The sequence below is a fragment of the Cetorhinus maximus genome, chromosome 32 (genome assembly GCF_964194155.1).
Source record: "Cetorhinus maximus chromosome 32, sCetMax3.hap1.1, whole genome shotgun sequence".
Taxonomy (NCBI): Eukaryota; Metazoa; Chordata; class Chondrichthyes; order Lamniformes; family Cetorhinidae; genus Cetorhinus; species Cetorhinus maximus.
The window spans coordinates 6,422,457-6,436,939 of NC_135910.1; the positions used below are offsets into that span (position 1 = coordinate 6,422,457).

Sequence of the window (14,483 nt, forward strand, 5' to 3'; positions counted from 1 at the left end):
TGGTGCCTGAAATGAGACAAAGCATGAACTAAGTGCAAGCTTACATATTAATATATTGGTGGGTTCATTTAGCAGCTAAAATATTCTGCCCTATTGTGAAAAAAATCTAACTGAACCCCTGGGTACTTTGTGCAATAAAATGCCATAAAATATGACAAAATGTGAAGTAGACTGTGTGAAATTCAGATTAATAGAGTTTAATACACATTAATACCTTAGAATCACCACCTCCCAACACATTCACCATTACTTCCATAACAGTTTCATGCATGCCCAAAGCACGCATCAAGTTTGGATGTTGATAGAAGACTTTATTGTTCATAATGTTTCTGCAAAGAAAAGGATAACCATTTGTAAAAAAAAAACTCCTTCTCCTTGTACCTTCTTAAAAATACGCACTAAGGTTGCAATTTAGCCTGTATGTCATTTTAATTATTAATTGTATCTTTGTATACGAGCACAGCTGCGACAGCGGGTTTGGGTGAAGATTATAGTGGTCGGAGATAGTGGGGATGTGATCATGTTGTCAGAGGTTGCTGGGCGGTTTGATGGGGAAGAAAACATGTAAGCCTACTGGGCCTGCTCCTCTGACACCAATTCAGTTCCAACTGGAGTCCATTTCTTGGCACTGCACTTTACAAAGGACGTGAAAGTTTTGAAGAGTGTACAGAAGAATCTTTACTAGAATGGGTCCAGGGTTGAGTGATTACAGCTACATGGATAAATTGGAGAAGTTGAGCTGTTCTCCTTACAGCAGTGTGTGTTCAGGTGAAATTTCATAGAGGCATTTAAAATCATTAAGGGCAGAATTTTTCCGTCGGCGAGCTGGGGGGCGCGGCCCGCTCGCCGACATGAAAATGGCGCGGGATGACGTCGGGGGTTCCCACCCCATTTGAATATTCAGGAAGGTGGGGGGACAGCATGATCAGCTGTCCGCCTGCTGACCTGTCAATGGCCAATTGAGGCTATTGACAGGGTAGTTAAATCAATTAAAGGCCCTGCCCGTCCAACCTTAAGGCTGGTGGGCAGGCCAGGGGCCCCGGCGGGCTTCTGAAAAAACATGAAACCTCATCCACCGGCAGGATGAGGTTTCATGTCGGTTTTAAAAAACTTTAATAAAGTTTCTGTGAAATTTATTAACATGTCCCATCTCGTGTGACATTGTCACATGAGGGGGACATGTTAATAATTTTTTTATTTTTAAACTTTCAAAAACTTTCAGCGATCTCCCTGAAGCAGCACTTAGACTCAGGGAGATATGCGCAGCGCTCTCTGGCAGTTGGGGAATCCCCCACCCACCCCTGCTCGCACAGGAAGCGCATAGCGCTTCCCGTCAGGCAGCCCGCCTACTTAAAATGGCGCCGGGGCCTGTTTCGGGGCGCCGATCGGCTGCCCGCCTGCCCATTAAGGGCAAAATTCTGCCCTAAGGCTTTAATTAGAGTAAAATAAAGTGAAACTCTTCAATGGCTGAAAGGTCGATAACAAGAATTACGATGTCTGGCAAAACAACCAGAAACAACAAGTGGTTAGCATTTGGAATGCAGTGTCTGATAAGGTGGTGGAGGCAGCTTCAATGGCAGTTTTCAAAAGGGAACTAGATAAATACTTGAAGGAGAAAAAAATTGCAGGGATATGGGGTAAGAACAGGACAGCGTGACTAACTACATCTCGACCAGCCAAATGGCCTCCTTCTGTGCTGTGCCTTCCATGATCCTTGTTTCCTTTCACCTGCCGGACTTCCCGATATCCAAGAAACCCAGCCGAAGTAGAAGAAAATTAAAAGCATATAAAAATGTCGGCACATAGCCTGCTTTTAAGAGTTTACTGATCAAGCTTCCTCCTGAGAGCAGATTGGTCTCCTGCCTCTGTTCAAACTGAAAGTGGGCAGATTGGGGTCTGATTTGAAATGTTTATAATTTTAAACTCATAGCCCCCCCAATCCATCTGCTATGGGCATTAAATTTATCCCTATTGCATTTTCAGATAGATACTCAATCAACTCCTTATATGGAGGTTCAGAAGCAAATTTAATTGATGCAGTTACCAATGGAGAGTTAAAAGGATTTAGGGAAGAGATAGCAGAAGCACTGGGCTGAATTTCACCTGGTTGGGGGAGGAAGGGAAAGAGGGGGGAGTGCATATTGGTTCCCCCCCCCACCCCGGTGCAAGAGTCGGCCGGGTCACCCTACAGACCTAAAGAAAGCACGTCCCACTAGAGATAATGCACTGCCCGCAGGCTAAACAAGCTGAAAGTTGGACTCCTGCCCCTCAGTGGGAAGAAGTCCCACCCTTGAGAGCTGTCAGGCAATCCGACTGGCTGGCAACTCGAGCAGCTTAAAGAACACTCAGCTTGGATTTTGAAAGGGAAAATCTTGCTTGACCAATCTCAATGAATTTTTTGAAGAGGCACCAGAGAGTATACTAGTGGAATGCAGTAGGTGTAATATACCTAGATTTCCGAAAGACTAGGGGTACCACATAATAGACTAATGAATAAGGCTAGAGAATGCAGAGTCAGGGGAAAATCAGCAGAATGGGTATCTATCTAGTTGCAACACAGAGACCAGAGAGTAGAGGTAAAGAGTAGCTATTCATGTGGCAGAATATGGGAATTAGTGTTCCACAAGGATCTATGATAGTATCACTGTTGTTCACCATTGTTAATTCACAATTTAGACTCTGGAATAAAATACACAATTTCTAAATTTGTGGGTGACACTCAAATTGGGAGAGAAAATTACTGAGGAGGACGGCAACAATTTACAAGAGGGCAGTGATCACCCTTCAGAATGAGCCTATTTCACCATAGATAAGTGTGAGGTATCGCATTTTGGTAAGAAAAATAAGGAGGTCACTGTAGAAACACGTCCTGGGAGGCTTCTTAGTCAAAGAAAACTAACTTTATTTACACGAGAGCTTCCGTGGCAGCTTGTATTCGGCCAGCCCCTCATGCAGCCATTTTTCTTAAGGAACCCCTCCCTAGAATTTATTCCCCCGTGCTAGCCATAGATTGGTTGAACAAATCAGGTGACCCCTATTCAGTTGAGCTGATCTTAAAGTGACAAGTCATCACAGTTACATATTACTTGGATAATAAGAATCTAAATGGGGTGCAGGGGCAAAGGGATCTGGGAGTACAAACACAGAAATCACAAAGTAGCAAAGCTGGTTAATAAAGCTATTAAAAAGCAAACCAAGTACTAGGGTTTACTTCTGGAAGTATGAAATTAACAGTAGAGAAATTATGCTAAGTTTGAACTTGGGCAAGACCATACTTGGAGTTGGTACGCAGTTCTGTTTGCCACGTCATAAAAAATACAAAGGCACTAGAGTGGGTGCAGAAACGATTTAGAAGAATAATACCAAAATTGCAAAGTCATAACTGTCAGAAATGGATGAATAGGCTGGGTCTCTTCAGTTATAGAATGATACATGGACTGGCTGAACTGAATGAATATGCTGCATGAGTGCAATTCTATGTAATAATTGCTTATTACATACCCAATGCTCTGAATCATAAGCCTCTCTTCTTCTGGACCCATTTGGACAATGAGCAATGAGCGGATCTGCCCCAGGCATTCCAGCAAATTTATTGTGTCCTCCACAGATATAGCATTAATGATGTACGCCTTCGGCATAGCACGGATAAGCTCACCAACACCATCGTACTGTCTGTGGAGCAAGCTGAACATCAACCGCACCAGTTCAGGATTCTGGATGAAGGCTTCCTGGGCCCAATGCACCACTGTGTGAGAGATCAGCTCCTGCAGTGTACCTTTAACAGAAAGTAACACAAACCCTCTGTAAACATGACCACATAAAACGCACAGAAAATGCTATCTTTTGGAACGTCATATTAAGAAATGCACTTCCTACAAAAAAGAACGATCTTTTGATTGCTTGGCACTCAAACTCCAAATGCTGGCAATTTCAGATTTGTATTTGCCTGTAGATTGTTCATAACTTCATGAAAAATGCCTGGCCGATTCACCCGTCCGCCAACCGTAAGGTTGGATGGACCAGGAAAAATTGGAGACAATTGCACCTTTAATTACCTTAATTGGTCTTTTAATTGTTGGCGGGCGCGCTTCCGACTTTTGCGCGCACCCGCCGACTGAAATATCACACGAACGCGGGATTACGCGTGGGACGTCACTCAATTTTGCGTCCGAACAGGTCGGGCGCGTGCCCACATGCCAAGCTAAAAGTTTTGCCCTTAAGGAAAGTTGGTAAAAAAAACCCGTTGCCTTCCTGCCCCTGCCCCGATTAAGTCTAAGCATTGGTGCTGCCAATTATTTTCTTAAAAGCTATTCTAGGAACATCTTAATCTTAAGTGAATTGTGTAGGGGACTTCTAAATAGTCGTAGGTTGGGTAAAGCAACATCGAAGAAACATGTTTCAAATATTCACCCGATCACACTGGGAAAATTCCCAGCAAATTTTATTCAGAAGTTGTACTTCATGTTCCTCACACCCTAATTTCATCCACCGATATAAGTATGAAAACATTGCTATATCAGTGACTGGTCTTATGAAACATGAAGCATTAATACATGACAAAGACTGGTGAAATACAAATAGTTCTTTTTAATATCTTAGTGAACCCATGGCAAGTAACAGCAAAAAGTTTGGCTGCAGTATATTTTCGGGTAGTAAAAATAATGCCATTTCTTTTAGTATTACAATCGTACATAATGTGCGTGTACACAACTTGCATGAACACTCTTTCCAAAATACAATCAGTAAGTGTTTACTTGTGCTTCCTTTAAATGTCAATCATCTGTTACGGACAGGAGGGCATTTAATTTAAACAACCATGATTTCTCCTTTCTTCACCCATCTGTAAACAGAAAGGTGTTTTGATTTTGATTTCCTCCTTTATAAGCGGTGAGTGATCCAATTTTGATGAACAACTCCACAGCAAACTCAAGATAGAGTAAAATCAGAGTGTTAGTTTATTTGCACACACCAAGCACAGGAGGGGGTGTCACTACATAGCCCCCAGTACATTCATACAATAGAAGAGGGATAAGGAAAAGAAAGGAGGTACAAAGCAAGGACCACAGAGAAGACAAGAATTATTGTTTCACTTGAGTCCAGAGTTCAGAATCAAAGTCCAATGGTGTATTCTTTCAGAGTCGGCAGGTTGAAGAGGGATTCTGGATAATTCACTTTCCCAGTAAAGATGACTTCCACGATGAGATGGGCACGTAGAGATGAACTAGTCTTGTAGGTGCTGGAAGTTCATAAGTTCCAGTAGAAACAGTGTAGATGGGGGCTAGGCATCCACTTGGACCAAGCTCTTGTTCTGAGCTGCTGCGTGGTTGATGGAAAAAGGCAGTCTGAGCTGTGCAGCTTCACAAGGCAATATTACAGGTTCCAGCAGCTTTTCTGGGCGAGGGAGAGGCTGGGGGGGGGGGGGGGGGGGTGTCAGGTGACTCCCACCTCTCCACTATATTCCTTAGTCTGGATTCTTGACATTGGTAATGCTTTAACTATTAATACCTTCAGAGGTTTCAGGGGCCCTTTGTCCTCGCTGACTGGTTGTCTCCATTGGCCAGGCCTGGCCTTAGAAATGTATATGGCCTCCATACAATTTCCTTGGATTTGATCTCTGCAGTCACAGGGGTCATTAGTGCCTCTTTAGGTGTCAGATACTCAGAATGTCAGAACGTTCCTTTTGTTTGAATCATGGCAAGCCATGACTTCAGTCATTGTCCAGTATTTTTAAGATTTTATAAATTAGCCATGCTGATATATATATATATGTTTTATAAAAATAGAGTGTGAGGTCTTAGCTCCGGGCCACATCACTGAACAGAATTCCAACAGGTCCTCTGTCTGGTTGACAAGCTGGCCTAAATCAATATTGCCTATAGCTCTGGTAGAGGGACAAAGATGATCTTGCACATTTGGAGGGTTCACAACTTACATAAAATTGCGCAGGATACACGTCACAGAATAAAACCATTGACCCAACCAGTCCATGCCGGTGTTTATGTTCCACTTGAGCCTCCTCCCAGCTTTCCTCATCTAAACCTACTATCGTAACCATTTATTCCCTTTGCCCTCATCTGCTTGTCTAGCTTCCCCTTAGATGCATCCATACTATTCACTTCAACCACACCTTGTGGTAGCAAGTTCCAGATTCTCACCACTCTCTGGCTATAGAAGTTTCTTCTGAATTCCGTATTGGATTTCTTGGGGACAATCTTATATTGATGGCATCTAGTTATGCTGTTCTCCACAAGAGGAAATATTCTCTCTGTATCCACTCTATCAAAACTTTTCATAATTTTAAAGACCTCCATTGGGTCACCCTTCAGCCTTCTTTTTCCAAGAGAGAAGAGACACAGTCTGTCAATCTTTTCCTGATAGGTAGACCCATGCATTTCTGGTATCATCCTTGTAAATCATCACTTCATCCTCTCCAGTGCCTCTATATACTTTTTATATGGCGTCAAACACTGATATCACCTAATGCCACTTGCTAAATTATTTAGGTCAACAACTTTGTAGCAAATTAGATCACCCTCCATCAACCTGATTCAGCAATTAGGAGTGTACATTTGACCTGAGGAGATCTGACTTCCATTGCAAGTCCCACCTGCTGGTAAAGTCTTGCTTGGTGACATCCTTCTATTCTTCAACTAAATGGCTTGATATAGGCAAAAAACTCACTGTGGGGAAATTGGGAACTTAAATTTGGTGTCTTACCATGAGGAATACAGGGAGAGAAGTAGGCCACTTGAGCTTGTTCCACAATTCAATTAGATCATGTCTGATCTGTATCTAAACTCCAACTTCCACTCTTTGTTCCGTAAACATTAATACCTTTGCCTAAAAAAATCTATTTTCTATTGACTCCCAAACTCAACAGCTTTTTGGAGGAGAGTTTTCCAGATTTCCACTATCCTTTGTGTGAAAAAGCACCTCCAAATAACCTCGTTCTAATTATAAAATTCTTCCCCCATTGCTCTGGATTCTTCCATTAGAGCAAACAGCTTCTCCCAACCCCTTGATTAGATCACCCTTAATCTTCTATATTCAATGGTATAAAAGCCTAGTCAATGCTGCCCCTAGTTTAACCCCTTCAACTCTGATATCATTCTGATGAATCTGCATCAGACCCCTCCAAGGCCAATATATCCATGATGCAGCTGTTGAGAAGATGTGGTGGTAGCCATTACTGAATCTAACCAGCGATCTGTACATCTGTAACATGACTTCTGGCCCTTTATATTCCGATCACCTTGGGATAAATCTCTCACAATTACTTATGGTACTTGCCCACTAGCTTTTAGTGATTTCTACACTTGGCCCCCTAAAGCTCTCTGCTCATCCACAGTTCTTAGCTTCTCCTTATTTAAAAAAATACTCTGATCTATTTTAGGTCTAAAGTGGATGACCTCACACGTTACCACACTGACTCCTTCTGCCACAGTTTTGTCCACTCATCCAATCAAAGTCTCTTTGTAAACTGCTGCTCTCATCTCCACTATTTACTCTGTCATCTAACTTAATGTCATCAGCAAATGGCTCTCTTTTCCTTCATTCGTGTCATGAATAAATATAGTGAGAAGTTGCAGTCTCAGTACTGATTCAGGGAGGACACCGCTAGTCACATTCTTCCAATCTGAGCACTTACCCTTTATCTCCACACTCTGTCTCCTGCCTCCTAACTAATTTTCTATTAAGATAATAGGTTGCGTCCAATTCCATGCATTTTCATTTTTATTAAGTTTCTTATCGTAGGACAGTACAACACAAATGGAGTTCATTCAGCCCATCATGCCCATCCCAGCTATTTGGTAGAGCTAGTCAACTCATCCCACTCCCCCGCTCTTTCCCTATAGCCCTGCTTCCTCAAGTCACCTCTGGTTATTTTGCCAATCACCTTATATCTCTGTCTTTTGGTTAGTGGCCTTTCTGACAGTGGAAGTAGTTTCTCCTTATTTGCTCTTACCAAAACCATTCATGATTTCAAACGCCTCTATCAAATCTCTTCTTAAACTTCTCTGCTCAAAGGAGAACAACCCCAGCTTCTCCAGTCTCTCTGTGGTGGGGTCTGAATCCATGTCCCTAGAGCATTAGACTGGATCTCTGGATTACTAATCCAGTGACATTACCATCATACCACCATCTCCCTCACAATTTTGATCCAGTAACAAGTGAAGGAACGGCCCAGGTTGTGTGCATGAGTAGCAAAAGTTAACGCTCGAAGACATCTGAACCTCTTAAAAGGGGTGCACATTTTGGCTGCAACAGGTGAAATGAGAGTGACTGCCTTTGACATCAAAACAGCACTTTGAACAAGTGAACCATCAAGGAGCCCTAGCCAAATTGAAGTTAATGGTAATTGGGAAAAACTCTCCACTGGTTGGAATCATACCTACCATAAAGAATACCAGTTGTGGTTGTTGGAGGCCAACCACCACAACCACAAGACATTGTGGCACGAGTTCCTCAGGGTAGTGATCTAGGCCCAACTATCTTCAACTGTTTCATCAATGACATTGCTTCCATCATAAGGTCAGAAGTGGGGATGTTCGCTGATGATCGCACTTTTCCATATATAGCAAGACCCGGACAATATTCAGTCTTGGGCTGATAAGTGCCAAGTAACATTTGTGCCACACAAGTGCTAGGCAGTGACCATCTCCAACATGAGAGAGTCTAACTATTTCCCCTTGACATTAAAAGGCATTAACACCACTGAACCCCCCACCATTGATCAGAAACTTAATTAGAACAGCCTTATAAACATGCCAGACCAGACAGAGGATTTCCAGATTCTCTGATGCAGTGCTGGGGGCCTTAATCTGGAGGTGGAAAGGTAGAGCGATACGATTCCTCAGGGGCCAGGAGGCCCTCGAGGCAAATATTGCAAAGGCAAAGAGGGCAGGTAACCACAGCTTAATTCAAGGTATGCAGTTCCAAGGACATAGTTGCAGAGGAAAAAGATGTTTAATGACCTCACGTGAGTAGTTAAGATTAATAAATGCCTCTTCAAATGCCATCTGCTACTCACCTCACCACCAACCTCATACGCTGCACAATGCACCACAGCCATCACTCACCCATCAGCAATCAGGACTCATGCTTAATATTCATATACTCCACTTAACCCTTACAATCTTACTACTGCTGCAAGCCTCACATGCACATTTCGTAGCTTACATTTACTTCCAGCTATTCAGCTATGACAGGTACACCCTACAAACACAATGCAAAACACGCCCTTACACTCATACTTACCTCTTGCTAGACATGATGACAAATATCAAGAGGGTGCAGCAGAGAACAGGTACGCTGCCATCTCTTGAGCCCCTTGGAGGAGATGGTGCTGTGAATCTTTGAGCCAGCAGTGACTGAGGCTGTCGCAACCAACATCACTGAGAACATCCAGGATGACAGTATATTTCTGCTTATGCACCTTCTCAAATCCTACTTCACCCTCATCCTGCAATCTGGTGTGAAGCACAAGTTGCAGGCAGTGTGACCATAGATCGCTTGCTTTCCACACAAGCCCCTTTTCCCTCATCTCAACCCTCCCTTTCTGCATTTGTGCTTTCAGATACCCAAGAACTACCATCTGGGCAGCCAGTGCAGCCTCACTATGAAGGGCGTGAAGCAAGAACACACATTTAATGAGGCACCACCGTCACAGACACTCTCAGGCATCAGCTCAAATACTGCCCTGTCGTACTATAGGGAGTAGGTTACAGGCAAGATCAGCACATGGTAAGTCATTGGGTACAAGTGGGCTAGAGCCAAGCTAGGGAGAAAGGCTAACGCATGTGTCATCTCCCTGGAGGGCGAGGTCGCAGGTAGGTTCTGATACAAAGAACACAGATGAGGACTTAGATGGGGTGATGTTCAGGAATGGCTGAAAAGCATGTTCACAGAAATGCTTGGTGCGTTGGCAGGTCTGTTGTCATTGTCAAGGAGTATGAAGGAGTCCCTTTTTAGCTTGGTCCAGGGCTTCGTCCAGAGGTTGAAGCCCGTCCTTTCCAATTTGGAAATGATGGCCAACTCCGCGATAGCACTTGCAGACCCAGCCTCGATACAGGTGTGGTGACTGATATCTCAGCTTCCATTGCAGCACAGGCAGAAACGACCCAACATTTGAGTGCTGCAGTGGAAGCTCAGAGAGAAGTTCTGAGATCGTCTGGTCCTTGCCATGCAATCCTGGCTTAATGCCACACATGATCAGTTTGCTGACATCATGACGGTCACTACCAGTGCTCAAACGCATGAAGGCTTTCAAAGAAATCCAGCAATCTGTGCAGCAGCAGATTAAGTTTGCCCCAGGAGACAGCCATTGGCTCCATGGTGCAAGAACCTGATATCCACTCACAGGAGGACAGTATTAGCCCTCCCATCACTGCCAATCTGCTAGTGCCCCTACTGATGCCTGCCAGTCAGGCAGCTGCAGTCCACACCAAGGTGGTGCAGTCTGAAGCTGGATCCTCAAGGCTCAAAACCACTTGACGTCATCCTCCAATGCCATCTGCAGTCTTCCCCACTGAAAGTTAGCAGTTTTCATCAGCCATGGTGAAGCCACTGGGTTAGAACTTGTTTAATAGCTAGCAGTGTGCGCAAGGTGAGAGATCTGGGTGCAAGGATTGCAGCACGGCTAAGTTTGTAAGGGTGAGATGAAGCTATGAATGTTAGGTGTGAGTCGCAATTGATAGGGGTGTGGTGCATTGAGCAGTCTCTGAAGCTAGTGGTCCAAATGATGGGATATGGCATTTGAAAATGCATTCACTGACCTTGATTACTCGTATGAGGTCACTGAATGGGAATACATGATGAATGGTAGGACCCTGGGAAGTACCGAGGATCAGCGGGACCTTGGTGTGCATGACCACCGGTCCCCTTAAGGTGGTGGGACAGGTAGATAAGGTGGTTAAGAAGGCATATGGTATACTTGCCTATATTAGCCAAGGCATAGAATACAAGAGCAGGGAGGTTATGATGGCACTGTATAAAACACTGGTTAGGCCACAGCTAGAGTATTGCGTGCAGTTCTGGAATCCTCATTATAGGAAGGATTGCACTAGAGAGAGTGCAGAAGAGATTTAGCAGGATGTTGCCTGGGCTGGAGACTTTTAGTTATCAGGAGAGATTGGATAGACTGGGGTTATTTTCCCTGGAGCAGAGGAGATTATTGGGGGGGGGGGGGGGGGGTGGGGGTGGGGGCATGATTGAGGTGTATAAAATTATGAAGGGCATAGATAGGGTAGACAGGAAGGAATTTTTCCCCTTGGTGGAGGGATCAATAACCAGGGGTCATAGATTTAAGGTGAGAGGCAGGAGGTTTAGAGGGGATATGAGGAAGAATTTTTTTCACCAAGAGGGTGGTGGGAATCTGGAACTCACTGCCTGAAAGGGTGGTAGAGGCAGAAACCTTCATAACATTTAAGAAATATTTGGATGTGCACTTGCGATGCCATGGGCCTAGTGTTGGAAAATGGGATTAGAATAGTTAGGTACTTGTTTGACTGGCTCGACAGGCTGAAGGGCCATTCTCAGTGATGTAGGCCTCAATGACTATGGCTCTATGAACTTCTTATGGCACTACATTCAGGTCTTTTGAGCCAAACTCCTGGCAGTAACTGCCACAGCTATCTGATCCCGCTTCCTTCGCAAAGTTTGTACATTAGAATGATTTAAATTAGCAGGCAGCGCAAAGTTTGCATGTTGCCTTCATTGGAAGCAATGGGCACGGAGTAACCCAGCATTGAGATCCTTGCACCCATTTGAACCCTGTTCAATTTTGCAGTCCACCAGTTTTAGTTAAACACCATTCTCTTGTTTAGTATTTTAAAAATCCAATTCTTGAAGCAGAATTAAATGATCTATACCTGTATGTCACAAATATAATAATGTAGCAGTTCTACCTATTCTTTACTGTGAGTTTTACTCAACACAGAAAGTGATGCTGACAGCTGAAGGACTGTCTGCACTATCTAATGCCTACTGTTAAAACAAACTTCAAATCAGCTTACCATAGATGGACTCCTGGTGGCTGAGCCTTTGAACTATTTTTTACTACTAGAATGTCATAAGCAGCTGTGATTTGACCTCTGTGCAGTGGGTTCTTGATGCAGTATATTAAGTGAGGGGCAGGTTTTCTGTAACATTTTACACAGTGCAGCTATGTTAGTCCTGTCCTGCAGTTCCAGCAGCTGCCAATATTCATCATACATACAACAGCTGCAAGGACAGTAAACATACAGGGAATGGTGTTCACAGTACAGTCTGCAGGCTGAGATACATCCTGTCAATCTCACCAAGCAGTGAGTTCCTTTCAGGAACTACTAACGAGAAAAGTTCTCGAAAATGAACAAATTAGTTACTAGTGAACAGGAGTTAACATAGTCTACCCTTGTAATTGGAACTGGATAAGCCATTTGATGGCTTTAATCGTGGCCATTTTCCCCAGTAATGTAAAGCATTGAGAGTAAATTTCAAAACAGAAAAGCTGGATCATAAAAATTCAGGATTTAGCATAAACATAAGATAGAACTCCGAGTTGACCCATATTTGAGAAGTCAGGCAAACTAAAAATATTTGTACAAAACACAGGTCAGGATCAGCAGAATTTTCCAACTAGTGAGCCACAGAGAATCCTTGGTATTAATAGGGAGGTGAGCAGGGTACAGGGAAGTGCGGTGATTGGGTTGGGGGTGGGGATGAAAGAGAAAAGAACATCAACAAGGCCAGGGAAACAGAGGCCCTGCTGACGTCAACATTCCACCCACAAGCCAGCCAAATCGATAGACTGGCAGGAGGGTAGGAGTGAGAACAAGCAAGAGTTAATGGAGTGTTGGGCTGCAATCAGAGGGAGGGGAGCGCAGTTCATCGGAGGCTCAAAGCTTTCTTGTGAAGCCCCTGGAGGAACACTCCTGTTCTGGAAGAAAACCTGAAAAATAAAATTTAAAACTTGCCTTCTGGGCCTCTTCTGGCTTAGAAGAGGGCGACACAGCCCTCTGCGCATCCCTGCAACCCCCCACCTGAACCAAGCCTCAGAGTGAAACTGTAGTTCTGGTCCTGATTGCATTGTTGAACCCAATCTGCCTATTTAAAATTGGACCCTACTACCTTCCTGCAAGTGTCCTGCTCAAAAGAACATGGTAATATGGGTATGCAGGGGCAAGAAAGTAGAAACAGTGGATACAACTGCCTCCTGTTATTTTCACTGTCTCTACCGCCCAGTTTCTGCCAGGTTGTGGGAGGGTTGTTAAAATTGGTGTCCTTGCTTCTTTTGGTCCATACATTCATTGGAATAAATCTCTAAATGAACTATTTGTATTAAATATCCACTGCCCTTATTACACACCAGTGTAAAAACTGCCTCCAAGTTTAACAGCGAGGAGCATGTACAAAGTTAGCACTTTACAACAACCGCACAAAAGGTTCCATCAATCTACTCAGCTTAATGTGAGTTACAAATGCCAGATGAAAATTGCAAATCTGAAATGAATATCATTGATTTGGTAGTCTTTTGCTTTAACAAAATATATATTGTAGCAGGCCTCTATGTTGTTTTTGCTTTAAATTCAGAGCCACAAGAATGTAATAATTCTCAAAAACCAGTATAAAACCAGTATGGATCTTTCAGTTCTCATTGCTGGTCTTCTTGTTATGTCGCTACATCTTCCCTCGCCACTTATCAATGCAGGTTGTGGTGCAAGACTTGAAGAACTTTAGATCTTCTAATAGAGGGAATTATAGGAGATGTTTCATCATTTGGGTTGCCTCTCCACAGTTACAGTTGACAGAATTCATTTGACTGTATCCAAACTTCTGCGTAAGGGCCTTAAAAAGAGGCTGACACCAGTCATCAGGTGATTGAGACACAGCCAAAAGGCCATGTTCTACTGGCTCCTGATGAGAGGGATTCCTCTAGATCATTAGATAACTTGTGTGCCTTCATCTGTAGATGCATTGCAAGGTGAAGGCTTACAATCTAGGGGCTGGACAGCGTGTAAGAAGTTGCCCCTTAACTTGAGCGTCGTTGATGCTGGCTCTTTCTGTAAGCGAGGATGACGAGGGTCACTGATTTGCTTTGTCCATTCTACTCTTGATATTGCTTGCCTCCTTATGATGGGTAGAACAATACCATTGAGCAGATATAGGTCTGCTAATTTAGTAGACTTTAGGCAGCCAGCATTAGCTCTGCAAGCTGTACTGAGGGCAGGATCCAACTCCTCGGCATGGAGAGATCATAATATAACCGAACACAGACTGCCATTTTCCTTTTTGTTCATATGTCTATATTTATCCTATGTATGTTTTGGATGAGAAATATTTTAGTTCCGCACAGATAATATTACCTGCATGAAAAATTCCTCCAAATAGACAGTAACATATTTGTTAATGATATCTGCATTAAATGAACCAATACAGTATAACAGATAAGCTTATCCTTCTGGGTTCTCCTGTATTGCAGGGATGGTCAAGGAGTTTCCTTC

At 43.5% G+C, this 14,483-nt stretch overlaps 1 protein-coding gene across 1 annotated transcript in view; it reads right to left on the reverse strand.

The window, feature by feature from the left end:
- Window positions 1-14,483, reverse strand: part of LOC144671280 (ryanodine receptor 1-like) — a 473,493-nt gene that overhangs the window by 264,572 nt on the left and 194,438 nt on the right. Inside the window, exons 39-40 of the mRNA XM_078533089.1 lie at window positions 3,502-3,775; window positions 215-329 (exon numbers count right to left, since the gene is read on the reverse strand). Coding sequence (XP_078389215.1) covers window positions 215-329; window positions 3,502-3,775 — 389 coding nt within the window. The remainder of the gene's footprint in view (window positions 1-214; window positions 330-3,501; window positions 3,776-14,483) is intronic.